Genomic DNA, 26,718 nt, shown 5'->3' on the forward strand with positions numbered 1-26,718 from the left:
CATCAAAAATATCACATGCTACTTCTGTGCAAGAATAACATTTACAAACTAAACAAACACCAAAAATTGTCATATCAATGTCTTTATCTCTCATTACTGTGACAGAGATAAACAATGTCGTAATAACTGTACAAAATTTTGTAATTAAGTATAACAGAAAGTCAGATATTGTACTTACTAACCCACCTTCCTACAAATCTACGTGAAGAAGAGCTAACACCCTTTGTCATTTAATTACATCAGTTTTGTCTTATAATTTTATAAGACAACATATAACCAACTGGGACAGAGTTAAGATTGAAACCTGCCTCCTGTCTTGAAGTTGTTATGCTTCTTCAATCAACAGATAATAAAACCACACCCACTTTGCCAATCCCCAAAGTAAATAAGTATAAAGCAAGGGCTGGGCACATCAAGAAAATCAAGCTTGAACCACATGCAGTGAAAGGGCAGTGGAACGTAAACCAGAATAAGGCAGTTGTGCAGACAGGCAGTGAACTGTGGCTGTGCTCTTTGGTCTAATTATAACCCAGAGGAAAAGACTGCTCTGCACACTGGCCTCTCTCTGTCCGCTGCAGTTTCAGAGCTGAATTTAAGTATTGGGTGGCACCTCTCTGTGGTCCACAGTTACGTGTGCAGAGATTCCAGATGAGTTACTCAACATCAACAACAATGAACAGATATATATATAGCAGTTTGTTTAAGTGTTAATTGTAAAGCCAAATGTAATAATATGAAAACATTTTTCTAAGAGTTTCAACTGAAATTAAGCATTATTATTATTATTATTATGACTACATTTTATGAAATTACACAGACATTATGCATGCATCATGTTGAAACAGCAAATGATGTTTAGGCACATCACTTATCCATGTCACTGTGCTTGCAGCCTTATTAAAAAAAACTATGTGAACCTTTCATGGTTTTCTGCATTAATTTGTCATAAAATGTGATCTGATCTTCATCTTCATCAAGTCAAGAGTATTAAACATTTTTATGTGCTTGAAAAAATAAACAAAAATCCTGATCTTTCATGTCTTTATCGAGAACCATAAATTAGAAGTTTGTGCTGTTGCTTAAAAACAAAGATAAAACAAACAAGTGGGAAAATAAACTCACCAAGCTCTCCGGCAGCGTTCCTTCCACCGACAGCATAAAGGTGTCCCCTGAGTGCACTGAGGTGGAAGAAGGTGCGTTTCTCGTTAAGGCATGCCACCTGGATCCACTTGTTGTAGCGAGGGTCGTACCGGAACACGGTGTCCACTGCTGTCTTGCCTTTGGTGTCGTAGTTGCTTTGGCCACCGACCACATAGAGAAAGTTGCCAATGACTGCAATGCCGTGTTGATATCTAGGTGCATCCATGGGTGCCAGTGCCTTCCACTCATGAGCCTTCTCATCAAATAGACGCAGTTCTTTACTCACAACTAGCTGCTGGCGTAGAACACCCCCCAGGGTGACCAGGTGGGCACTGTCTGAGCGGATTGCTGTCCTTTCTGACTGCATAACTGGCTGCATGTAGGGCATCATTTGGTAGTTGCTAGCTTCCAGGAGAAGGTTGACACAGGTGTTGTCTGTGCGCATAAAGTCCACTGTCTGCACGTGATTGATGAGCTCCTGTGGGTTCATGAGGGGAAAGCGGATGTTCTTCATGAGCTTTGAGGCATAGTCCATACGTCCGTCTTCGTAACGCAGCCAGCGGCAAGCAGCCTTGAACAGGTCCAACTCAGTACAGTGTTTCAAGCTGTTGCTGGACAGTACAAAAGCCAAACGTTCAAAAGGTAGCTTGACAAACTCTCCTGTGCCCAGCAGTGAGGGAAAGTTCTTCAGGATGAAGTTGTTGACATATTTATCCACCTCTGTAAGGTTATATGTGTTAGCAATGCGCCCCACCTCTACACAGTTGTCAAGAGAAACCTGCAAGAAAGAAGAAATCAAAACCTTGGCAAGCAGCAACTCACAGCGAATCACAGGACATGAATAACTGGATGTTGTATACAGAAATTTGCTTCCTTAGTATGATTTCTAAAGAGAAATTTTGGCACGAAGGGATGCTGCACTCAGAAACAGAACTACCGTACACATGGAACACAGAGCATAAAGTACACGAAAGTAGTGCACAAGAGGATCAGCTGCTTTTCTTGGTTTTATATACACTAATACCTTTTAGGTTTTAGACCACCAACAAGAGAAATGATCAATGTTAAATACATTAACGTGACCGCTAAAGTTAATAATTAATTGATCAATAATGAAAATAACCAGTTTCAGCCCTGATTTGCATCCACGCTACTTTGTTGTGGATCCTTTTTCAGTTGTGCATTTAAAAGTTAAAACAAGCACATACCTTCTAATAATCCTAGTAATCAATTAGACTAATATGCAAAATTCTGTTTATGCTTAAATGAAATGTGCACACACATTAACTGCTAACTTTTTCTGTTCTAACATAATCTTCCTCACCCATCATATTTATCAAGTGTAATAAAAATTAGGATGATGTTCTTTTTATGTATCTCTTCTCTTACAGATACAACTGAAATTTAAGGAAAAGACTTGAGAGAAGCTATATACTACAAAGCCATTGCCACCTGCAGAATGTGTGACTGATTCCTTACCCCCGATATAAGAAACACTTTACAGAAGTCCAGCACAGGAAGAATTTGTAAGAAGCTGGCTGCCTCAAGTGTGTCTTGCAGATTCTCCATGTTTAGTGACAACTTGGCTGTGTAGATAAAGTCAATGATCTTCTTCAGGCCTATTCGGTTCACTCCATGGAGCTTGATGCACATTAAATCTTGTTCTTTCATCCCACCTGCATCAGGAGAGAGGATGGGTTATAAAAAAAAAGGCAGATGCTTACATGTGGTCAAACCATGCGTCTTTTTTAACAGGTCTACAAGTAGCTACAAAGACTTATTTTTTAGATAACTTCAAAAACAAAGCTTACATAACTGACTCTTCTTTCAATTAAGCAGGAAAAAATGCATAATTTATTTTTAATGCATGTGCCATTATGCATAGATGTTAATGAAAAAGGATTTATACTTAAATGAATGGACTTAACGTCTTAGTGAGAAACCTGCATTATTGCTCACACAGCTCTCGTATGACTAATGCGCTATCCCTCACTCTCAGTACAGATACTCCGGTTTTAATAAGCTATTCTTCTGTCATCTTGTCAGAACTGTCTACATTTTAAACACATACTGTCAACTGTCCAAACATACTTCTAGTACTGCCATGAAATGAGACCCTAAGCCACTCTGTTAGCTTTTCCAATATTAAAGCTTACTTTAAATGCTCATTATATACCACAGCATGCCAGGCTGAATACGCTACTGGTTAACATGAGTTCTAATCAAAGCAGTGACATCACTTTACCTTTTACTAGTTTTTTTATACAGTGTAAATTCAGTGAGATACAATTCATCTTACATTGCTTAAAATTCTCTTCACACACTATGTTAATTTAAAAGGTACTGACGGCTATTTCACCTACACTATGCTAAAAAGATGAAACAGTCTATTAAGTCAAATTTAGATTCAGTTACATTCTTTGGAAATACAAATGACCACGGCATAACAATGACTTGACCAGGCTGGTTTTATAACTTGGAAACCTTTATGAATAACAGATATCCACACAGCTTGACACACTTGAGGGATGTGAGCATGAGGTCAGACAAAGTCAATTTCTTAGGAGGCTAAATGACATGACATGACATAATGTGACATAGCTGAATTAAAGCACAAAAATGTTCATCACCAAAGAAATACTGTGCAGGTGAAAGAAGCTATAAACCAATCAAATGCATGTATCAAAGCAACAATAAGTACGTCACACATCAAAAAACAGTCTAATTGGCATGAATAAAACCCCTATTGCACTGATGAGCAGGTGTCCTGGTCCTGGTGTGAGGCTTTGAAGCTTTGTAGTAACACACCTGTGAACATGGCTTTGAAATAATCGGAGGAAGAGGCCATCATGGCACGGTGTACAGGAAAAGCTTCATCTCCGTCCCCGGCCACCAGTGTCACGTCACATAACAGACCCTCTATCCTCAGCTGGTCAAATCCCTAAGAGAAGAGGAGAAAATTACAGATGAGTGGTGGCGAGCGCTGCAAAGATGACCTGAAATACGAACAGGCTTTATTCCACAGAAGGGAACTGTCTATGTTTAGTTAATGCATTTGAGCTTAGTACAAAACTATATTTCCTTCCAAAACACTGTTTAGCCATGGCCTGTCAGCTGTGAGCTCAAGGACTCTAAATAGTATGTGGTGTCCCACTGGTCCTCTTGAGCTGCCTGACTGATTGTGGCTTGCTTGTTTTCTTGACTGTCTTGCACATATGGTAACTGGTTGAGAATGAGTTATACTGTACCCCTGTAGGCATAGCAACACAGAGGGGAGTTACATGCAGTATGGAGGCATTAGCTGCAGTATATCACACATTGGCTGATATTCAATTTTCTATTTTAAACATTTCTTTCACTGTTTAGTCACCTGCATGCTTGAAATTATAAATGAGACTTTATGGTGTTTTATGTCGATTTTAAAAAATGATTTGACTGTTTTTCACTGATGTTTGCTGTAATCAATATTGCACCATCTGTTGGATTATGATTGATTGGTACATGCTCTGACCAAAGCAGCTGCTTTCTCTTGATTATTACCTAAACTTCAATACAATATCATCACAACCCAAATTTCATAATGGTTTCTTTATTTATGTTCATCTTAATTTTATTTGGTTTATTGACTGACTTGAGTGTGGGTAGCTTTATCATTCTTAAGTCACTGAGGCATACGTTTGTTTATTTCCTGGTAAATGTGTCAGTACTTCTCATAATTATGGATTTGCTTTTACTTGGTTGCATGACCATTATGCCTCATAACTGTACTCTAAAATATTCTCTGAGTTTTTCATTACATTATGGTTTTTCAACTTTAAATTAATTTACTCCTCTGTGCTTCTGCAGATTGTAAAGATTCATGTTGGAACATTAAACATAAAGGCTTGTTTTCCCCGACTATTACATCTATTGAAAAGGTTAATACTCTATGCTGTACTAATACAATGCAAGCCAGAAAGCATACAATAGATGGTGATATTGTAACATACACAAACCACTCAATCTCCTGTAATCACCAATGGTGAGTTCTAAGTGCTTTGAAATGCACCAACTAATCAAGATTTAAAGATTTTACTGTGAGGATGCAATATTAGATGGCCTAGAAAACCATTATTATTCCATTAATATGATCTGACACCAAAAGATAAAAAACTGCCAATCATTTTAAATGAGAGCTGTAGCAGCAAACATGGTCTAAGCACAGTGCCAGCATCCACTGTAACTTTAGGGTGATGTTAACTTCTCTGTAATGGTAGACTGTGCCTAATTAAAAACTTTTAAAGATTAGAGCTTAACTTATTTCAGTGAGTGGTTAGCCTTAAAATAAAAGAATAAAAAGGTCACTTCAAGTAATATTCTCTTAATGTTTACCTGACATGTTTTTGACCAGAAAGACATCATAATATTCACATTGTGCTCACTTTTCTAATCTTTTTACACAGAAACCAGATCCCAAATGAAATGACTGCTGTATTATCTAAGCTATTAAATTGTGCCCAGTAATTCATGCCATTGGCTCTTTGACATCATTTTGATTTAGCAGTGGATATAGTTTCATCTTACGTGAAAAACTATGGTAAAATATTATTTTGCCAGGCTATCTTCAGCTGGTTAGCCTACATTACTCAAATGATCTCTACAGGAAAAGGAGGGAAAAGGTAAACGTCATCAAACAAGAATGATATTTGACCAAGCCTTCACCTTTTCATGAGGCTACTGTTGTTATGTATGTTAGCTCTCACCTGAAGAACCACTGAGCTGTGTGTGTTGCTTGTGAAAAATCTAGTGTTTCCAGTCTTTGATGCCTGAAGGTGAGCAGAGATGCCCATATCACTATAGCCCAGAGCAACTTTCATGTGAGCGTCGTCGTCCTCCACGAGGGATCTAGTAGGAAGAAGAAAAGGGTAGGAGAAAAAAAGTTTTAACTTCAAAAAATACCTGTTTTCATCTAATTTTAGCTTATTGAAAGTAGGACAGAAAAGTTTTCAAAGTGACACTACTTAAGGACATAATGGCAGAGGTAGCCTAATTGTTAGACTAGCTATAGCCAAACGTTGCAGGACTGTAAGACTTGACCAGCAGGGAAAACAGGGAGTGAAGGGCTCCACCCTTTGCAAAGCAGCTCAGAGAAAATAACTCAACTCCTCCATTGTCAAAGGATGACAAGCTGCTTCTATATTTCATGTTGTGTGGCACTAAAAATGATCTATTCTGACAAAACAGTGTTTTCTGTTCAAAGCAAATGCCTGAGAATGGCTCATATAACCTCAGTACAGCTGCAGATGTTTGTAACATCAGTACTGAGTGGAATCTTATCAGTCATGCGGCCATTCCAAAGTCAAATGTATAGGTTGTAATAATAAAGCTAATAAAACTACTAACTAATCAATTTATCAGCATTTGCGTTCCAAATCATCCAGAGATGATGAAGTATATGCAAACGTAAAATTGAAACCATTTCAAAAACAAATAAAAATGTGTTGTGAAATTTAAAGAGTAACATTTTATTTAGAGCCACTATGATCCAACTAAATTGCTAGGTTGTATAAATAAACAAGCTAGAAGCAACCATGTTGTGTATATAAAAACAAATCAAGTCTGACTAGGAATGGTTGCTTCCCAGACTGTGAGAAATTGTGAAGTGTTCTTGCTAAAAGTGCTCCTGTATTATACATAAATGCAGCAATTTTCCATTTGAACACAATAAACATTAAACTCATAAAAACTGTTTCTCAAATAAAATGCATCAGACATTTACAGTTCTGTCTCTGTTCTTGACATTTGTGTACTGTGTCCCTTGAGACAAATGTAAACTTTACATCTCATAAAAGTAACAGACACATTTTCATAAAGCGTGAACGGATCATTTAGAAATGGAACGGCCATTGGTTATAGTCTCTCCCAGCATATCATGGATCAGCTTTGCTTTTTATAGTGTTGTTTGTTCCATTAGATATGTCTGTATTGTGCAGTATAATGGACATTTTGACCTTTTTAGACGACAAGCAAGGTTTTAGATCCCAAGAAAAAAAAAAAATTAAGATGGTGAAAATGAAATGATAGGATTCAAGTTGATAATTTACTGTGATATGTATGCAATGTATTGAAACAAAAAATTACTGTGGTGGCTTATGGATAAACAGAACATAATTCCATCATGTTTCATGTAGTGACACTGGGTATTTTGACCAAGCTCATGAGTGTGGAAGCTTTTGCCTTCAATAAACTGTGTAGCAGAGTAAAATGAGCACAAGATAAATTTAAACAATGTTGAAATGAGCTGCAGCACTGAAAAGATCATTAGTGCTTTAGCAATACAGTGACTAAAATATTAAATCACAATACACGTCATTAATTCTCCGTTTTCAGAGCTTAGGAGACTGCTAATGACGACTGAAGTAAATGACAGATTCTTTTACAATGTCTAATTGATTTATAATCCAGGGATTCTACACTAAAGCAAAGACAGTTTGAAGAGTCTTCAACCAAGGAAAGAAAAATCAGCTGTGATATGTTAGTCTTTTACAATAGCATTTTTACTGTAGCACAGTCAGACTAAAAATGACTAAAAGACTAAAACAACTACAAGCTAGAACTAATACCTCAACTTGAGACGTACTATCATGTAAAGTATGTAACTGATCCACAGAGAATGAACTGGAGAGGTGGAGAGTGTGAGTAATAACCCCAGGGGAAACACTCCTGGGATATGAGTACATTTTGTGCTGAGAAAACATTTAGAGACATTGTAAGCGTATATATATCATAACTAAACCATGCAGACTGCAATTCTTTGACTGATCCTCCTGCGAAATTAGTGGCTCTTCAAAAACAGCTGGCGTTGGTGTCAGTTGTTAAAGAAAACTGTGCTGACGTTCCTTTAAGCTGCCTCTAGAGGTAGTGTCAGAGGTAAGGTGATTTCACCCCACAGTCTGAGTAAAAGACCACAGGGCGCTGGGGCAAGGTGTAGGAAATTATCCTCCTGGGAGACACTGGAGGAGAAACTGAATTTTCAACACTATACAAACTGATGTACAGCTATGATACATTGTGTATAACACGGTAATAATTATGGGTACATTTGGTTTTGCTTGAGCTATGTGTTTAAGCGAAGACGGAGAACTGGAAAAGACTGCTAGATGGAGGCAGAAGTGGTCAGTTTTTTTTTTTTGGCGAGGCTGCCCAGCCAGTCAGTTATCACTATGCTTAACCAGGTTGCAATCTTACTTCAACTTAATCTGTAACCTGTTCTTAATCCTGTACTGCGTGTTGTAGCGGTCCTCTTTTTCCTCCAGCTTCTCATCACCACATAATGCTGCTGGAAAGTAAACCTGTGACCATGATCAACTTACATCAGCTGTGTTTGAGTACAAATCACATTTTAAACTGCAAAACTAGCAAAAGCCTATCACAGTTTATCCATCAGTAATGTTTGGAAAGCGATTCGTATCCAACATGTTTGTTATCCATCATGTAACATGTCCTGCTGCTAGGAACAGGGTGCCAGCACCTTTGTAAAATGAACTCTGGAGCATCTTTAGGAAGGCTTGTTCAAGTTCAGTGTAAATGAGCAAAGTCATCTTAAAGAAGGGGTCCTAATCTCACCAATACAGAAGGGTTTCTGTTTAAAAAAGGACTTAAACTCATCTCTTAGAGCAGTTTTAGAAAAACTTGAGTTGATACATGCGTATATTTATATATATAAAAAAGGCGACAATGTCGATCACTTGTGACTTTTTCAGTCACAAGTGAACAGTTTAACTGACAGTAACGGAGATGTTTATGTTACTAAAGTGCCATAACCTGCCATTTCTGGTAAGTGGTGATGCACAGACTAAACTGCTATGAACCACTCTGCTGCATAAACACTTTATATTTCACACACTGGATCAAAAGTGAGTTAAAAATATTAGTAATGTTCCCCATTAAAATATAGAGATGACAGAGATGAATAGTCAATGTATGCAGCATCCAAGATCTAAAAGGCATTAATTGTCAGATGAAGATTGGCCTGGTTTTGGTAAAATATTCTTTTACAAAAATGTCTGGCTCAGCATAGCAGTAATATTGTGTCTTCACACAGTTCATGAGCAGGCAGTGCTTGTCAGATGTAGAAGGCTAAAGTTTTGTGGGTGGGCTATCTATATAACGAAGCAATTCTTGGTGCTTACAGGAATGAAGACTTGATTTTGGCGAGTATTAATAGGGTGGTTTTATCATTTGCAAGCAGATGTCCCCTCTGATCTCTGATTTTAGGGGAAATTTCTCTCTCTCTCTTTTTTTTTTTTAAATAAATTATAGCTTTTAGATGGTCTTAAATGTTTGGCAGACCACTGTCAAAGCCAAATATACTTCCTTATGTCTGAAATTGTTCACCAACAATGCAGAAGAAAATATAAAATAAACGTTTTCAAAAATCATTGCCAATGTTTGTTCCCAGTTCTATTTATTACTAGAGAAAACATTTTCTCCTCAAAAACACATCTTGTATTGCATGGATCACACCAGTCAAAGTAAGTCAGGAATCCAGCACTGCTTTCTGACCTTTCAATGCAGCTCTATTTTAAAAGATATGTTATGTACGTCAGTAATAGGTAGGAAGAGCAGTCTTTATGTAATAGATGTACATACATCACACCTTTCAGTGCAGGTCTAATGTAACAGTAATCAGGTATAATGGTTTGTACATACAGTACAAGTATGCTGAATAGAGCCTGCTTTCTATTCCATTAGACGTAGCATATCATGACAATTCCAGTAATAACATTTCAGTCATTTATTCATTTGATATTTTAACAAAGATCATAATTAAAATGAACACAGTCTACTGCTAAGAAAGAGAAGTGTGCCAGGTTTTCAATGCAGTAATAGCAGTGGTGTGTAGTGTTATTACATCAGGACACATCTAGACAGGAATTTGGTCAAATAAAGAATCAGATTACACTTATGGCTAAATCTACAATATGTGCCAGTTTAATGATGCTGAGAAATTTAATATTATTTTTACCTAAATGCTGAACATCTTTTATTCAGCCATGAAGATTAGAAAAAGCAGCAATCAAATGGTATACATAACTGGGCTTTTTCAAAAATAAATGTCTAATACCATCCCGATAACCAACCCAGTAATCTTTTATTTGCATTTTTGTATCTGTTCTACAGCCACTAGTGTTGTAAAGAAATAGGGAAAATAAAGTATGTAAGAGCAGCAGCAACTTCTGCCTCAGGCTAATTTGTTTATGAATGGAGAGAGGAAGTACAACACCTTCTACTGTACTATTTTGCCTTGTGATGTTCCTGATGTGCATATTTATATGAAGCTTTCATCCTTTAAAGAGAATTCTCTTTAAAGTAACCGTAGCACAGTGATTGATTAACTTTACATGCTCAATGAGAATGTTGGGAGTTATTTTCTAAGAGAGGCAGGAAATAAAAAAGAATAAACAAACCAAAAAAAAAACATATTGCTGTCTATGAATGATACAGGCTCTAAGATACTCCGTGCAGCTAATTGTAGAAAATACAGCATTGTGCAAAAGTCTTTTTGGCAATGCTATGATGGCCATATATATTTATTCCTCAGTTTTTACATTAGACCAAACAGAAACAAAAAAGTGGTTTGTTGACTGCTATCCCTCCACAAAAACCATTACAGATGAAGCTGGTTTGGAATAGGGAGGGCATCAACTTGGCATCCAGATAAATCTGCAAGATACTGAGCCAGGCTCTTGCTTGACTTCTTCGACTCTCTCAAAGAAGAAACTCTGACAAAACTTGCCATCTTATTTGACAGGTCCTATTTTTGTCCTTGACCTCTCCATATTCCTGTACAGAGGTCACCCAAATTATTTGTCACTTTAGCCTACAGAAGCTGTTTGTTTCCCCACATTGTTGTACAAAAATTCCTATGTTTTCTAGTTGTGTTCTAATAGAGACTAAGAAATTAATGATTAATTATTATTAATATATGGGCTTAATAACATTTCCAATACAACAAACCTAATTTTGGATTGTACTTGCTTTTGTCAAAAGTGCTAGGCTAACATCTGGGGCATACAATGAACCAGTGGACAGTGACAAGTGCAAAAATAATTTATAATTCACATGTCAAATGTATCTTATATTTACGGTAAATATAGCGCTGATTTAACTGTTTGTAGCGTTTACTCCCCTGTTTACTGTGTACACCACATATCAAATAATACATTATGAAGACAAAATTTAGGGATTGCAACAAGCTCTAATTTCATAAGTTTTAACAGTTACAATACAAAGTACTAACCACAGGATTGTAAAACAGGGTAGGGATCCTGTTTTACAATCAGTGACACGCAAGAAAGTTACCTTCATTTTCATCAATTTAGGTTTTGAGCCCAGCTCCAAGTAAGAGGAGACATGAGGAAATGTTAAGACGTTTTAGGACTGAAATAGAAGTAACAAGTCCCTTTGTGTCAGTGGAAAGCTTAAAAAACATCTAACCCGTGACAGTTCAGGAAGCTATACTCAGCTTGGCTTTATCTCAGAGATGGCAGCGGAAGAGTCTTAAAAGATTAATGAGCATAGCTATACTGCCTTGTCATGCTTAGCCATGCATTGATAGAAACTTTGTTAATCACCTCTATTTCCAAGCATCTGTGCTCATACCACTGTTATTGAAGCAAAACACTTGCATGGTGATATTCACTGCAAAAAACTTTTACCCATATTACACAAGGGTTGGTTTACTTTTTCCAAGTACCTTGAATTAATACATGCCTTGAAATTAATTAGAATTGGTACTATATGGTTTACCATTAGTCAGCCTTAGCATCAAAAGCTAATAGATAACTCGGTAATGGAGTTGATTATCTGTCACATTTTTAATTGAGTCGGTTCTGGACCCTCTTTCACTTCACCTTCACTCTCCAAACATGCTTCACACATACACAGAGATATACAAGATCGATTTCACGCACTGTTGCTGTCTTGAGGGCATTACCTGAAAAATTCGAATGCAATGGAAGCTCAAGCTGCTGTCTGTGCAACATAATACATCAGTAACAAAAGAGTACAACAATGATGCTACAGGATAACTGAAGTAAAAACCTAAATGTCCACTATATTATCTGTCTTCAGATATTGAAAAAAGCTCACTGACTGATTAGCATACAACATTTACATGATATATTAAACACCTATTGAGATGCAGGATGATACATGATCATCCAATACTTTTTGCATAACATTCAGATTTGCTTTTATTCTGCAGATTCATGTTTTTTCATCCAAGCTTCTCAGCTTTTTCTGCAACAACAGAACACATTTTTCCAAACTCTAATGAAAGTAAGAACATTTAAATTTCTATCAACATTTCAGAGAGATGTAACTTCTTGATTCTCCACCACACATGGAGAGGAGGAGTAGGGCAGTGAAAAGAAGGCAGTTGTGTGGTCTTAAAATTCTTCTCATACCATGTCCATTCAATCCAAGACACTCTGGTGCATCTAAATATAATACAATGGCTGATGGATGGATTGCAAAATGGAAAGTTGAATACGTTCATCACTGTAATTATTATGGACAATTTTAATTCAACAAAATAAAAAGTGAGCATTAATCTAGTCAGAGTAGACACTCAATTTCTTTTTCATCCATTTATTAGAGTTCCAGTAGAAAGGAAGCGATCACTTATCACATTATTTCAAACATCTGTGTCCCATGTGTCTGACAAATGTGGTCTGCTCTGCTCATTCTGAATAAAATGGGCACTTCCTATAATTATTGCTCTGATTTTACCAACTGAACAGATAGCTGCAATTGACAGTAACTCTTAACTTATTGAAAGTCTTTTTTATTTTCTAGGAACTGTTGGAAAATGAAAAACCTATTACTTTAAGTATGTTCTATAACTGACATAAAAAGGTGGTGTGCTGATTTGGGCACTGGCAAAATTTCAACAAAAATCTTGTGTTGATAGGAGCATATTAAGTATAACATTTCTCTCACTTTATATTTAGGACAAACTATCCATGATCTCCAGATAATTGCTCCAATCACTGCTATAATCTTAGCAGTCTTTAATGAGTCTGTAATCAAACTTTATAATCAAAGAGCATGTTAAGGTCAAGGCCTTTACATTAAAAAGGGCTGACAAATTTATGAGTACCTAAAATTAAATTTCTAAAACACGCTTTCAAGCATGCACCACAAGCGGTTAAGCCAAGCAAGCATCAGAACGTGTTCGCATGTGGGTGGAGCAGACAAATCTGTGAACATGTAGCAAATGCTAAATTAACCTGAAGGATGCTGTCAGAAGGAACATGACCCAGCTCAGTATGAGTAAACCAAAAGAACAACTGCAGCAAAGTTTGCATTAATATTTTCAGTAACAGCAATACAATAGACTCTGCTTTGTATTGTCACTGCAGATCTGTGGAATTATTCAGCATATGTAGACTAAGCAGGAGATGTGTGCCCAAGGACTGAATCCAGATTCTAAACAAAACGGCGAGATATGTGTCAAAGCAACGGGGAATAAGTGTCAGCATAATTTTAGCAGGACTCAAATGAGTAGAGGCACAGTTCTGCATACAGAGGGGCGCAAGCTAAACAAGGATGTACAATTAATTGCAGATCCCTTCAGAATCATATAGGTCAACAAAAGTGAGGTTTATTATATTTTTAATTCCCCTGACTGTTAGTGTGGTACACCTTCTATTACACAAGGTCAACTACAAAATATGCAACTACTTTATATAAGTAGAGGAGAAAGTATGAGGAAAGGTGCTCTGGTGAGAACAAGCAGAAGAAACCTTGGACCTAAATGACCAAGCACAAAAATATAGTGTAAAAGATAAGGCTGCTCTAACGTGTCCTGTTCATACGGTCAGATTCAAAAGGTCCTACTTAAGAGTTCTTCCTGCTGTAAACTGGATACCGTTTGTTTTCCAATCCAATCCCTTTAACTTGCAATAACAGGTTTATTGGCCAAATGTTCTCTCAAGACTTGAAAGTTGTCCCACTGGATTTTTTCCAAGGCAAGCAGTACTATCATTCCCTTTGGAAGTCACACTTTTCATTTTGGGCTTCTGCAGGGCTTTTTCTTCCTGTACATAGCATTATGACTTATGCCACAGTGGCCCTGGTGGTAGATAAGGCTGAGTTAATCTGGAGTTGCATCCTCTTTATTTTTTTTGTTATTTGTTGTTATTGCATTTTATTTTTATCAGACATCCGCTGACTGATCAACCGTGTAGTGAAACCTCACCCAGGCTTCATCACAGTTCAGTCTTCAGTAAGAAAGTGTCTGTATGATAAACATGGACATGACTTTTTCACCAGGCTGAATCCCTTGATGCTCTGCCAGACAGACCTGCCTGTGCTTCCCCTCTGGCTTTCAATGAAAAAGGAAATTATCCCTAGGTGGCTATAGCATTCTGTACAAAATGGCAACAAGTCAATAAGACTTTAATGTCCACTCCAAAGGGCAGGTAAATTAAATGCTCTACCACAATTCTCTAAATTCTTATCATATTTCCAGCAGCACAGTCAATGTTTCTCAGCTTTAACTGCAACTGCATGTGCACAAGAAAATGGACATGGATATGAATACCAAAAGCACAGCACAATGCTGGCCTCATCTGAAAACACTGGCAGATGTTGCACTCAGGAAGAGGTCATTCAATATTCTGTGCATCTCAAGGAACAAATAACGCAAGCACATGTAAAACAAAAAATATCTCACATCACTGTGATCAGTAACTATGTAGTCAGTGATATTAATCATTCAACTGCAATGTCTAAGAGCAGGCTGTTTCAGTTGAACTGCTTTCAGGCTGATATAGGACACGAGCTGATTCTCTGCCATCCATCAAAACGGAAAAGCCAACACATGCAAGAATAAGACACACGGAGCTAAAGAAGATATGAGGAGGTTCAATAACAGCCCCACACCACATACACTGTTCTGTATACTCAACCATCTATTCAAAGGTTTGCTACTTCTTAACAGGGGTACCATTATATATACAGTAATACGAATTTTTGATATAACCATAGTATTACTTTACAGTTCAATCATGTAGTATGCTGGCCAGCACTGTAGTTTCATCATTCTGTTGGCGTATCATCCACAACTGCATCAATTTAACACATAAATCAAGGTGAGATGTTTCTGGACACCACAGACAATAATGCTACCGGTTTATGCATCTTCTATCATGAATAATAATGAAATTTGATGTTCAAAACTGTGAAAACCCAGATGTCATTCAGTTTTGATATCAGCCGTCATATTGCCAAAATTCTGACTATTTCAGAATTGACGACTTGTTTAATTGATTGAAAAAAATCAATCTATCTTGGAAAGAAGACTTTAAAGTGTATTTAAACAATTAATGGGCAATTTACCTGTGAGAATATAAAATAATCATCTCACAGCAGTAGCACAGGAGATTCAGCAGCAGCAGAAGCAGCAGGATTTGACAGCAACACAAAACATGTGAAGCATCTTCGTTTGTAAAGGTGTATTAAACAGATTTTAAAGCTTTCATTTTAGCTATAGCTATGCAGTCTATATGAAATTCAACCTGGTTACACAGTTTTAACTACACTCAAAGCCACCAAGTCTTATTTGTAAGGTAGCAGGTTCTGCTACCTTACAAATAAGACTTGGTGGCTTTGAGAAAAGTCTAAAGCTCTCCTACGAGCAGATAGAACGTGTCGATTTCTTTTTAAGGACAATGCATTTCTTTTAAATCAGTAGAACACAGAGACAGCACCAGATATGTGCCCTTTTACACTCAAAATGCAAAATATGAAGGTCACAATGTGCAAAATAAGATTTTTGATATTGCATAATTACATTGCTGGGGACAAGGTAAAAAATGTGTTAAAGGTCCCTGACTGAAATTGTACAGCCGTTGCCGCAGTTGGGGCTGCTGGCACACCACGCTATCTCCAAGAGGTGATTACTAAAGAGAGCAGTCACACACATTCAGTGCTTAGATCTGAACCACAATAAGAAGAGGGATAACATTCATTCACCTCTCACTGAGCTAACAACTACTAAACATTACAAACCACTCTAACATTAAATCTACACTACCAGTTTACCAGTCTTTATATATTTTAGGCGGGGTTTAAAATAGACAAGGCAAAAATAATACTTAAATTTGCACATGCACCTCAGGTATTTAAAAATCTCACTGAAATCACTGTGGTGTTTTGGGAACATAAGCAAAGATTCAGCAGACCAAGTTAAAAATGACAGTGGCATCACTCAAAGAGCAACTTCTCCCTGGCCACAGAGTAACCTATAACTGGGAGCCCAATCTCAGCCTGTCTGCAAACACAGCTTACAATATACACATTTCAAAATAGTAAGTGGTCTAGTGGGTCAGAACCACACTGGGCAGTATAAGGTGGAGCCTCAAGGGTGAATATGCTTCACTTGCCACTATGTGCACACAGATATAAAGACATAAGAGCACCGTCCCGAACCACTTAAGTACACTCTTTGTACTTCAAAATACAGACTGACAGCTGGCATGAAGATTTCTATCCTTGACATTTAAACAATGTCAAGTATTGAAAATAAAGTAAATGCATTGTATAGACAATGAATACAGTAGCAGGAAGAGATACCAGCAATCACTAATAGGCATTAGTACACAACAGTGAAGTCACTTTCAATGCAACATAAAATGAAGGAACTCAAAAATTGTATATACCCCTAAGCCATAATTATACCTATCTAGAGCAGATATCATGAGATGTAATTTGATTTAACCAACTATACCACACAAAAATTACTGTATGCTAAATTATGTAGCAACACAGAATATCAAAATAATCCAGGGTATTTCAATAAGTGATTAAAAGACAGACCTACAGAAAGAAAGAAATGCTTTTATGCATTTGTGATCACACTCTGGTGCTACCTTGTGCTGCACAGATTTTGAAAGATCTTTGTCACATAGCTCGAACCAAACCCACTCCAACAATGTCATATAGAGTCAACATGTCTACAGACTCTTTGCGTTACAAATCCAGGGTCACAGTGTTTGCAAAGAAACTCAAATAAATGAGAGGTCATTTGACCTACAGACAGTTAAGAAAGAGACTGAGGTACACCTAACAAAGCCCTTAAACACAACTGTTTCGGTGCCTACGAGCTGAGATTGTAATTATACTGGGCAGTTTACAGTTTGAATTTGAATAACAATGTCTCAGCTAAAAAAGCCTGGTTAAATAAATATTAAGTCCATAATTAACATCTTCATATTGGCAACACTGAAGCATTAGTTACCGTTAACATAATTTAGTTGCGATTTCTGTAGGGTTTGTGATCTGGAGAGCACTGGCTATTTATATACATATAATGCACTTTGCACATTTACAGTTCACCATCTTTCTCTGTTTCACAGAGGACGTCTAAAGGAAAATATAAAAAAACTGTTTGGAGCTTGGATTTCTCTAGCTGTGATGCAGTCATGTTTATTTTAAACATTTCTGTAAAACTAGCCAAACTAAGCTCTTAAGCTCATAAGTAAAGCTGCATGATAAATGGAGACTGCATAAATCCAATTTTGCAGGAATCCATTCAAGTAAGCCCCGTTAGCCTATGAAATAACCTTTAGGCTATCAGCTAACCTAGCTTGACTTGAAAATTGTCCATTCTCCTTCATGATTTGGGTTCTAACTCTCTGTAGGTCAAAGTCATGTTAGGTGACTCATCAAAAGTCATACACTTGACAAAACACTTGTCCATTTCTGCAGAGCTCAGGATCACCAGCTGAGAGGGAGGATGGCAAAAGGCTATATGAAGTCCTTTCATTCTACCCTCCCCCCTCCTGAACAGTAGCAGATGACAATAGCTTCTAAACCAGGGCACGCCAGACATCCTGACAAAGGCAGGCTCCTCCCAAGCTCCTGAGTCCCTGTTCCCAAATAAACATAGCCACAGGGAGAGGGCAAGAGTCGGGGATGTGGTGCTTGCCATGTCCGGGCTAGTGGCAAAATAAATCCTTCTGCCTAAGAGCAAAGCATCCTGCCAATGGACCATAAAATGCATGCTGAACAAGGAAAACCTCTTGACACACTACAGGGCTCAATCACATTTTGCCTAATTAGGACTGCAACAAAAAATAATATTGTTACAATCATTTATAAAAAATATAAAAAAAAACTTAAACGCAAACAAATTAATGTCCATACACACTGTCACAATGGTACAATGTGAATTCTATCCAGCTCTTACTCACATGTAGGCAGGCGAAAGGGGTGAGGACCTGGATGTCTTAAGAACTGGCACTGGGAATTTCCAGCTGACAGGAGAACCGCTTTTCCATTTCAACGGCATGTTGTTGTCACCAGAATGGTGCTTCAGCGATACCAACAGCAAAGACCATTTCCATGAAAAGATTTCCAATGCAGTCTTCCATCCCACTCTGCCCACACCATATAAGAGGGAAGGAGAGCAGCAGCTAAAATACAATGGTAGAGGCAGTGCAGGCTACAGTCAGGGTTGTGACTTTAGCGGCAGCACCAAGAAGCCAATAGATTGCATCCACCACGACTACTTGCCCTGCTGCATTCACGGTTGTCTCATTGTAGGAGGGGGAACAAGCCCTGCCTTCCCATCACCGTTTCAGAGTTTGTGAATCGCCCTGCAACTAAGCAACAGTGCCCCCTTGTTGTGATTACAGTTCTGGGAGCTAGAGGAGATGGCAGGGGAAAGAAATATATAAAATGTATACAATTAAAATACACAGAACGAAATACATCTGCCATCTGTTAACATGTGGAAGTTAAAATTTTATTTCAGTCAGGGGTGAAGCAAAAATAAAACTACTAGGTCTTACAAGTCTTAAATATATATGCAATTAAATTTTAAGTTTTAAGATAAGTTATGGTCCAGAAAACATTAGGAGCATTGTATACATAATTTTTTAAGTGGACATAGTAGTAAAATTTTAATCTGGATTATGTCTTCACCACATCCGGACATACGTATTATACTGAGCATTCACGTGTGAAGTAAGTCGATGAACACTGCTGCAGTCAATGTAAAGGAATAAAGGTTCAGCAAAGCCTTATAATGACAAAAAAATACTTTTACATAGCCTTTACATTTAGCAAGTGCTGAATCAAAATCACATTTGCAAGATCACATTCACATGCATGTGACATTCACTGGATGGTGTCTACTACTCTGCTAGACGTTGAAACAAACTTTACTAACAACACATTAAAAACATCCCGCAGTTTGCTGTAACCAAGGCATTCATGACTTTAGTAAGCATATTAAACATCAGTCAAAGAAAAATAGATCATAAGCACAAAATAAAAAGGTCTTCTTAGTGAGCCATCCACTGACAAAACAAATTGGTCAGATCTACATTAATCCAGATTTTATTAAGGACTGAATTAGCATACTTTCTAGTTTCTGACACGTCTTGCAGCTGTGTAATAATTTAAGTCATCCAGAAATCCAGAGCTATAACCAACTCAACAATTACTTAAACACAATTTTTAGGTATTTAACCACTTTTATAAAATAACATCAAACAAAACACCACAGCAGATGCAGCTAGGGGATGAAGTGGTTCTTAGTTGACACCTCAAATGTGGATTTTTGCTAAAAAAAAAAGTTTGTTTGACATGTTATCTCACCGGGCAGGGGCGTTAAAGTCTTTATAGCTGTTTAGCAGCCACACATAGAGGGGTGAACACGAGACACAAGACAAAATACAATAATCATCTATATATAGGGAACACAAACTGTCTTTCCTAGAAACTATGATTGTTGTAACCAAGAAAAGTGACATCAATTGTTGTGTAACAAATGGAAGAGAGAAAGAAAAAATAAATAAAAAATTGAGCGTTAGAGGAAAGTTCAAATCCTGCACACTCTGACTCTCTCCCCTCCACACAAATGGAAAATCACTGCATGAAGACAGTATGAATGTTGGATTGTCTTCGAAAGTCACAGAAAGGGCAAACAACAAGTTACATGTGGATGCAGTTTGGTTCAATTCAACTAGTATTTGTCAAACTCCCACAAAGTCAACGAATCAAGATACACACTCACTTTCAGAAGTACATATTCTAATCAAAATACAAGGTGAGAAGGAACTAATTCATTGTAAAAGTTTGCTTTATCTTTTCTATCTCTAGTGTTGATTAAAACTGCAAGTGGTCAAGATGGCACTGCCAGGCTATTACACAAAAGGCTTCTAAATAAGTGTTTAGGTGGAAGCACAAGCTGCTTCTGTAAACAGACTTTGAAACAATTATCTTCTCAAAAAGCTATAAATCAGTTTAGATAAACTGTTTTCGTGTCAAATTACAGCTACACTGCATATGTGCAAGTACAATGACTGATCTCTAGGGGATAATTCTGCATTCAACATTTGTCCTCTCACTCAAACCAAAACAAACCCTAGTGACTGCAGTACTGTTAATTGCTTCACTTTTACAAACCTTTCGCTCTACTTGCATTAAGAAAAATATAAAAGAAAATCTTGAACTAGCTAATATCTTTAATTAGCTAACTGATTTAACTTTCACAACTGCAGACATGTTTTGCAAGGCACCCTGGGGAAGTTTGACTGCTTTATGTCCTTTCCCAATCTTCTACCACCCCTTTAGAAGAACCTTGTCACCCTACCTTTGGGCCTCAAAAGCCTACACTTTAAATGGTGGAATGACCTTGACTGCTGCCCTTGCTGTTGAGACATCTCTTCTGTCAAAGCCTGAAAGCTCTGGGCTACACCTGTTATCCTCAGCTCTATATTACTGTCCTCTCAAAACTGCAACCCTCTCTGATCTGGATTAAAATAATAAAGTTATTTCTTTTTGGCTTTCATGTTTTCACCACTCTGTATAAGACTTGACTAATTAACTTCTGCATTTTATCTTCTCATAATACTATAGACTTGTACTATACTCTTTTACTCAGTCAAATAAGCCAAAAAGGTTATTCAGATAAGAATCTATTATCAGCCTAAACCTGGATTAATTACAACACTTAAGACTGAAAATTGTGTTCATCCATAACTACCGATCCAGTTGGTGTAGTGTCTCATCCTCCTCCACAAAGTCACAGTTTGTACATGAATAAAGTTAGAGTAGAGTTTTTCAGCAACAGATTGGATGAAACACTGCCAGGCAAGTTCATGTCCCTCGTGCTTCAATGTGCAGGTCTAACTCCAAAAGAATAATTCAGGAAGAAATAAAACAGACAAAATTGATGAAAAGTAAATTTGTAAATGCAAATATGCCACTTGATCTTTTAACTATATTTATTACATCTTCCAGCACACTAGGCATATTCTAGACATAGAATAATGGGCATCTGTCCTATAACCACAAACCTATAATGCCCTACAAGTGGATTACAAAGAAAAATAATACAACGCATATCGAGGCAACAAAAAAGTAAAAAATTATTATGTCCTAACGTATTTGTTTCTGGATGCCAATTTCAGTATTCACTGCACAAACTTGTGTACGCTATTTATACGACTTTATCCTGTCATACAGGTGCTGAGAGCACATGATCTAAGTCAGAAAATGTATGCTGATATTTTTCATTTTAAATTACAGAGTAAGTGTCACATAAACAAATCAACAGAATTACCAGAAATGGGGAATTGCAAAGGAACAAAAAAGGTTTTTGAACTACAGTATCTGGTAAAAGTCCAAAGTACATTTCATCCTGACATTCTTGGGGCCGGGCGTGTCCAGTCATGGGTAGGAGTTTCTGTTGAGGTCAAACATAAGATGTGTAATATCTGTAGCACGTTAAGTCAAACTAATATTGCTCCATAACAGAGTCAGGAAAGAAATGTGTCCAAATGCGTCACCCCATCTGTCATTTCCGCCCATGCTGGTCACAGGTGGCATTTTGCCTAAAGATAGCCATGTGTAAATTTGCAAAATGCTTTGACATTTTACATACTTGTCTTTTTTGTTTGTTTTGATCAGTAAAATACAGACAGTGTTGTCTAAGGCAAACAAAAGCAGCTACAGCATAGAAGAAGTAAGGTTTATCACACAGATAAATCACTAAGATGACTACAAAGAAGTAATCGTCATGTTTCTGCTATTGATTAACTTTACATTATTTTGCTTCTACAATGTCCACAATCCCCCATAACTGTTCTGACTGATGATTTTCCATATCGGGTTAGGTACGTGGTCTCCTTATTCACACAGAGATTATTTTAATGCAGTCCCTTGTGTTAAAACTACGCAGCGGGCAGAGGGCAGGGGCTGGTGGGAGGTGTGTTGTTTCATACACGAGTGAGACAATGAAATATGATCAGGGGGAAGTCTACATGAAGGAACAGTGTGAGTTTTAAAAGAATTTACATGTCAAAAACACAGCAAAGTAGTTTGTAATACTACAAATTAATAACAAACAGCATTGTACAGCTCTTGTGCATCTTTGGTTGTGAAGATCTCAACATAAAAGGCATAAAAACAGCACACAAGGTAATCCACCAGGAATGCACGTTTGCACATGAACAACTTGTCAAATTATGTCACACTGCATTAGAAATTCAAATACAGGAGATCAAACTTTGTAAAAGCCACACAGGCTGCATCATTGATGATGGCCCTTATGGCGCCAGCCGTGCTGTGTTACATACACTCACCCATTCAAATAAATCAGAAGGGCTGTGTTTTATTCCCCACACAAAGTGACCTTTCCTAGCTTTAAAGGTGGTCAGCTCTTAAAACACATTGTTAGTTAGCTAGCCAAAAAACTCTGGGCCCAGTTGAAAATCCCTATTTCAGTCTCCTATATAAACAAAAATAAATGCAAAAAAACAAACAAAAACAAACTGTGACTGTTGAGTGACAGATCGACTTCTGGAAAACAGTGATAAATTAGTCAACATTATGCATCATTAAGCATGGAAGGCTGCCACAAGTGAATTAATGTACCATAAACAATGTAATATCTTTCAAGTCATTAGGCGACACTCCAGTAAGACTCTGCAATGGTTCTCAATCCCGTTCATTAAGTACCTCTGTCCGTCTGCTTTTCTTTCCTACAGTGTAATCAGGGATTACCTGATTAACACTTGGGATTCCAGGTGGAAGCAATTACCTAGCAGAACTGATAATTTGCTGCACCATATCCAGTTGAGGAATGATTAAGTAATTTAATGGTCAAACGAGCTTGCCAAGATGAAACTGTTAATGCTGAGAACAGTGGGGGTTGGGAAATAACCAATACTGTTTGTTAACAACAATATTGGTAAGCTTAAAAGGTAAAATGATCACCGACAGTGGCTCTCACAAAAAAGTTGGTATACAAGACATTGCACATTACCTGTCATGCAGTCCGATAGGCATCGTGTCCCCTCTGTGTACAGGGTGCTCCATACCCTCTCCAAAATGACACCTAAAAAAACACAAATGTGGCACTTTTTACAAGAAGGGCACATTCAATTTTACCTGTGAAAAGCAAACACAACTTGTGTTTTGGTTTTTCCATTCTGCAAATTTATCACAGTGTTGTAACTTAATAAATCTTGTCCATATGATTTGTCATGTGTGTGCTTTGTGAATCTGATACTCAATATCCAGAACATACAGAGGGAACAAAACATCGTAAATAAGTTAATATAATAATAAGTAATATAAGTTACACTGCCTATTTTCCTACACTGAGATGGACAATAAAATCAACAATACCTGTTTTAATGACAATGGCAGACTTATGTAAGAATGACATGTGTGATGTCAAGTTTATCCTGAAAGGAACCATTGATGTGACAGAATATTTTTTACATTAAACAAACTGTTATTACCTAGAAGAGTGAAGTAATTCACCAGAGTCGATGTAAAATGTCCTACAGAGTGGACCTGCTGAAATGTGACACTTGCACCATATTTCTAACTTGTTGCTTTACACAGAACTGGGCTAATTAAAGCTAAAAATATCTGTAGTGCGTGTTACTAGACAGAACAATCTTCCTGGTGTAAAATACATTATATGCAGTGTGTGCAGGATACATAGCGTCCTAACCGAGCTCTATTTTTAAACGAATGACAACAGGTTCATTTGGATACAGTAAAGTTTCCTAAATAGTCGCATGGCTCTTGTAACAACATTTTAAACATGCTATGACTTGATCTTAGCGACCCAAAGCTGATGGGGTCGCCATGATGTGTCTGCAAAGTGCTGCAAACTCATCTTACAGACAGACATAGAAGAGGTTAGTGCTGTCACAGCTAGCTAAGTAAGTGGGATACGCTACAAACTAATCAAGTCCACGGCGAGGTAGCTGGCGTGTTAGCAAAGGCTCAGACTGTCATCGTTTAAAAGGTTGGTGCTTTATAGACCAGACTAAACAATCATATTGTCAACCCTGTGTGTGTGTGTGTGTGTGTGTGTGTGTGTGTGTGTGTGTGGACACCCAGAACAATCAGAGCTTTCCAAAATCTTCTGGCCATGTTGTCTCAACAGCTCCAGTGGAAGCAGGCTAACGCCAACTAGCTAAGCTAGCCCTTTAACGTTAACAGCGGCTAGCTTGAAATAACGTTAGACCTGCACACTCGACCACATAGTTGTCAAGTTGGTTACAGTTAAGTTAAATAACCATCGTCCACTAGCTTTGTTTGCCTAACTATCGATACCGTAAACCACCGGCGTCTTACCATGAGTTAGTTGGGTTAGTTATTAGTTAGTGTGGTGGGTTGGTGGGTTGGTTTGCCACCACCAAGACATGGCTGGGACCAACTGTCCCGGTATTTGTTCAACTTCATTTTCAACCTATGATATTCCCCTACGTCTAAAAGTGTACATCGGCTACACTTCTTAAATAACACTTACTGTACCTTCAACGGCGAGATAACGCTAACTAGCGTCCTTGTTTTCCTTCCAAGCCCTCAAATCCACTTATACCCACTGAAGCCTCCTTCCTCGTTTCATCCAATGCAGTCGTGTCTTACTGGGAGAGCTGGAGCATCCAAACTTTCTGTTGGTGGAGGACTATGGCGATCTTTTCCCATTGGCTCACAACGCCTGTTTCTAAAAAAGTGCTGCTGAAGCAGAGTCCCCCGTCTTGGGAGCATTTAAAGTCTGGAGCGTGGACCTCTCTGCTGCTAAACAAACTGTTTGTGCTCCTTGAACAGCGGCTCCCTCGGACCGTGCAGCTGGACTTGGTCGGAACCAGGCAGCGTGTTGTGCGTCAGGACGCGCACTGATGCAAAACAGGACTTAAGGGCTGTGCACGTTTGTACAAAAAGCAGAAGTATGTTGGAGGGGTGAATGAAGTGGAAATTTCTAAATGAGGTAGCGAGGCTATTTTTGTAGAAATATGCTCTCTCTCTCTCTCTCTCTCTTTTTTTTTTTTTTTTTTTTTACTGTGCACTCAACCTTCACTCCTAATAATTCACACTGCAATAAAGACATTTGGTAAACATTTCTGTTTGCATAATACCTCTCTTCCACCTACTCCTGCTATTACCGCATGTGCCAACACGTCCAACACAAGCCTAAATCACTACTACTTTCTGTCAAACAGGTTCAAATGTAACCATAACCATAAAATCACATAACCATAAAAATCTTACAGCACTGTCAAATGCAGGCCACCTAATTTTATGACCTTTCTCCCTTCCCCTCTCTCTAAAAGTGACCTATTTTACATATCTTGGTTATATAGGTATATAGTGTTATTTATATAAAACAAATATTTCACCATTACTCAAATGAAAACTTTGGCTGGCAGTTTGTGAACATCCTGACACGTTTCACCAAATGTGGTTTGGAGAAGCTGGTTGATGTCTTACTGCACAGCTGTGGTTTCTAAACAAAATGATGTGTAAATTCATTAAAATGCTCTGATGATCTTTAATAATCACTTTCAATTTTATTCTATCAAATAATACATATAATTGAAATAAGCTCATTATTAGATAGCTATCTGGAACAAAACTTCTCATTGGCCATGTGAGTCAAATGTCATCTATGCTACATTATTCAGTACCTTACTATGTCATGTGTGAATGAGTGGGCTCGGCAGCTGCTAATTTATGGGCATATTTTATCAACCTGCGGTATTCTCACCTCATGATTTGCACTGCCTGTTAAACAAGCTTCTGACAGCATCATACGGTATCATGTAATCACTGTTCCTAGTATAATTAAAGACTATCTGATTCCAGAATCGGTTACTGCTCTATAATGCCACTTATTATACAGCGAGTAACACTACCTATGTTAGAAATAGAAAGAAATCAAATAAAGTTTTCTGGTATATTGTAAGCGTTTGTCAAGAGTATAAATTGAATATAGATATTTAAAGCTTTCGTGGCAGGGAAAGAGCATTGTCTGAACTGTGAAATAAATATTGATATGAATTATGACGGATATATGATCCAAATGGAATCAAGGAGGAAAAATTATTGACCCTAACAACAGTAATTCTGAAATATAAAGAAAGATATTAGGGATAGGGATACTATATTATTAGACATTTTACTTAAAAAAGTTGGTTTGAAGGTTTGAGTCACTAGAACATAGAGCCTTGGCTAATATAAGCCTGCCTAAAATATTTATTTACTATGTGTTTA

At 37.5% G+C, this 26,718-nt stretch overlaps 1 protein-coding gene across 3 annotated transcripts in view; it reads right to left on the bottom strand.

Annotated features, from left to right (window-relative positions):
- klhl13 (kelch-like family member 13) overlaps positions 1-25,115 on the bottom strand; it is a 31,682-nt gene extending 6,567 nt beyond the window's left edge. The window contains exons 1-6 of one of the 3 annotated variants that reach the window (XM_026371963.1): positions 24,979-25,115; positions 23,468-23,539; positions 5,883-6,024; positions 3,949-4,081; positions 2,620-2,816; positions 1,123-1,918 (exon numbers count right to left, since the gene is read on the bottom strand). In XM_026371963.1, coding sequence (XP_026227748.1) covers positions 1,123-1,918; positions 2,620-2,816; positions 3,949-4,081; positions 5,883-6,024; positions 23,468-23,520 — 1,321 coding nt within the window. In that variant the 5' untranslated portion in view covers positions 23,521-23,539; positions 24,979-25,115. Of the gene's footprint in view, positions 1-1,122; positions 1,919-2,619; positions 2,817-3,948; positions 4,082-5,882; positions 6,025-18,383; positions 18,683-23,467; positions 23,540-23,948; positions 24,156-24,978 lie in introns of those variants that run through there. The other 2 variants (XM_026371965.1, XM_026371962.1) reach the window with 2 other exon arrangements.
- Between the last annotated feature and the right edge of the window lie 1,603 nt (positions 25,116-26,718).

Source organism: Anabas testudineus, chromosome 14 (genome assembly GCF_900324465.2).
Source record: "Anabas testudineus chromosome 14, fAnaTes1.2, whole genome shotgun sequence".
NCBI lineage: Eukaryota > Metazoa > Chordata > Actinopteri > Anabantiformes > Anabantidae > Anabas > Anabas testudineus.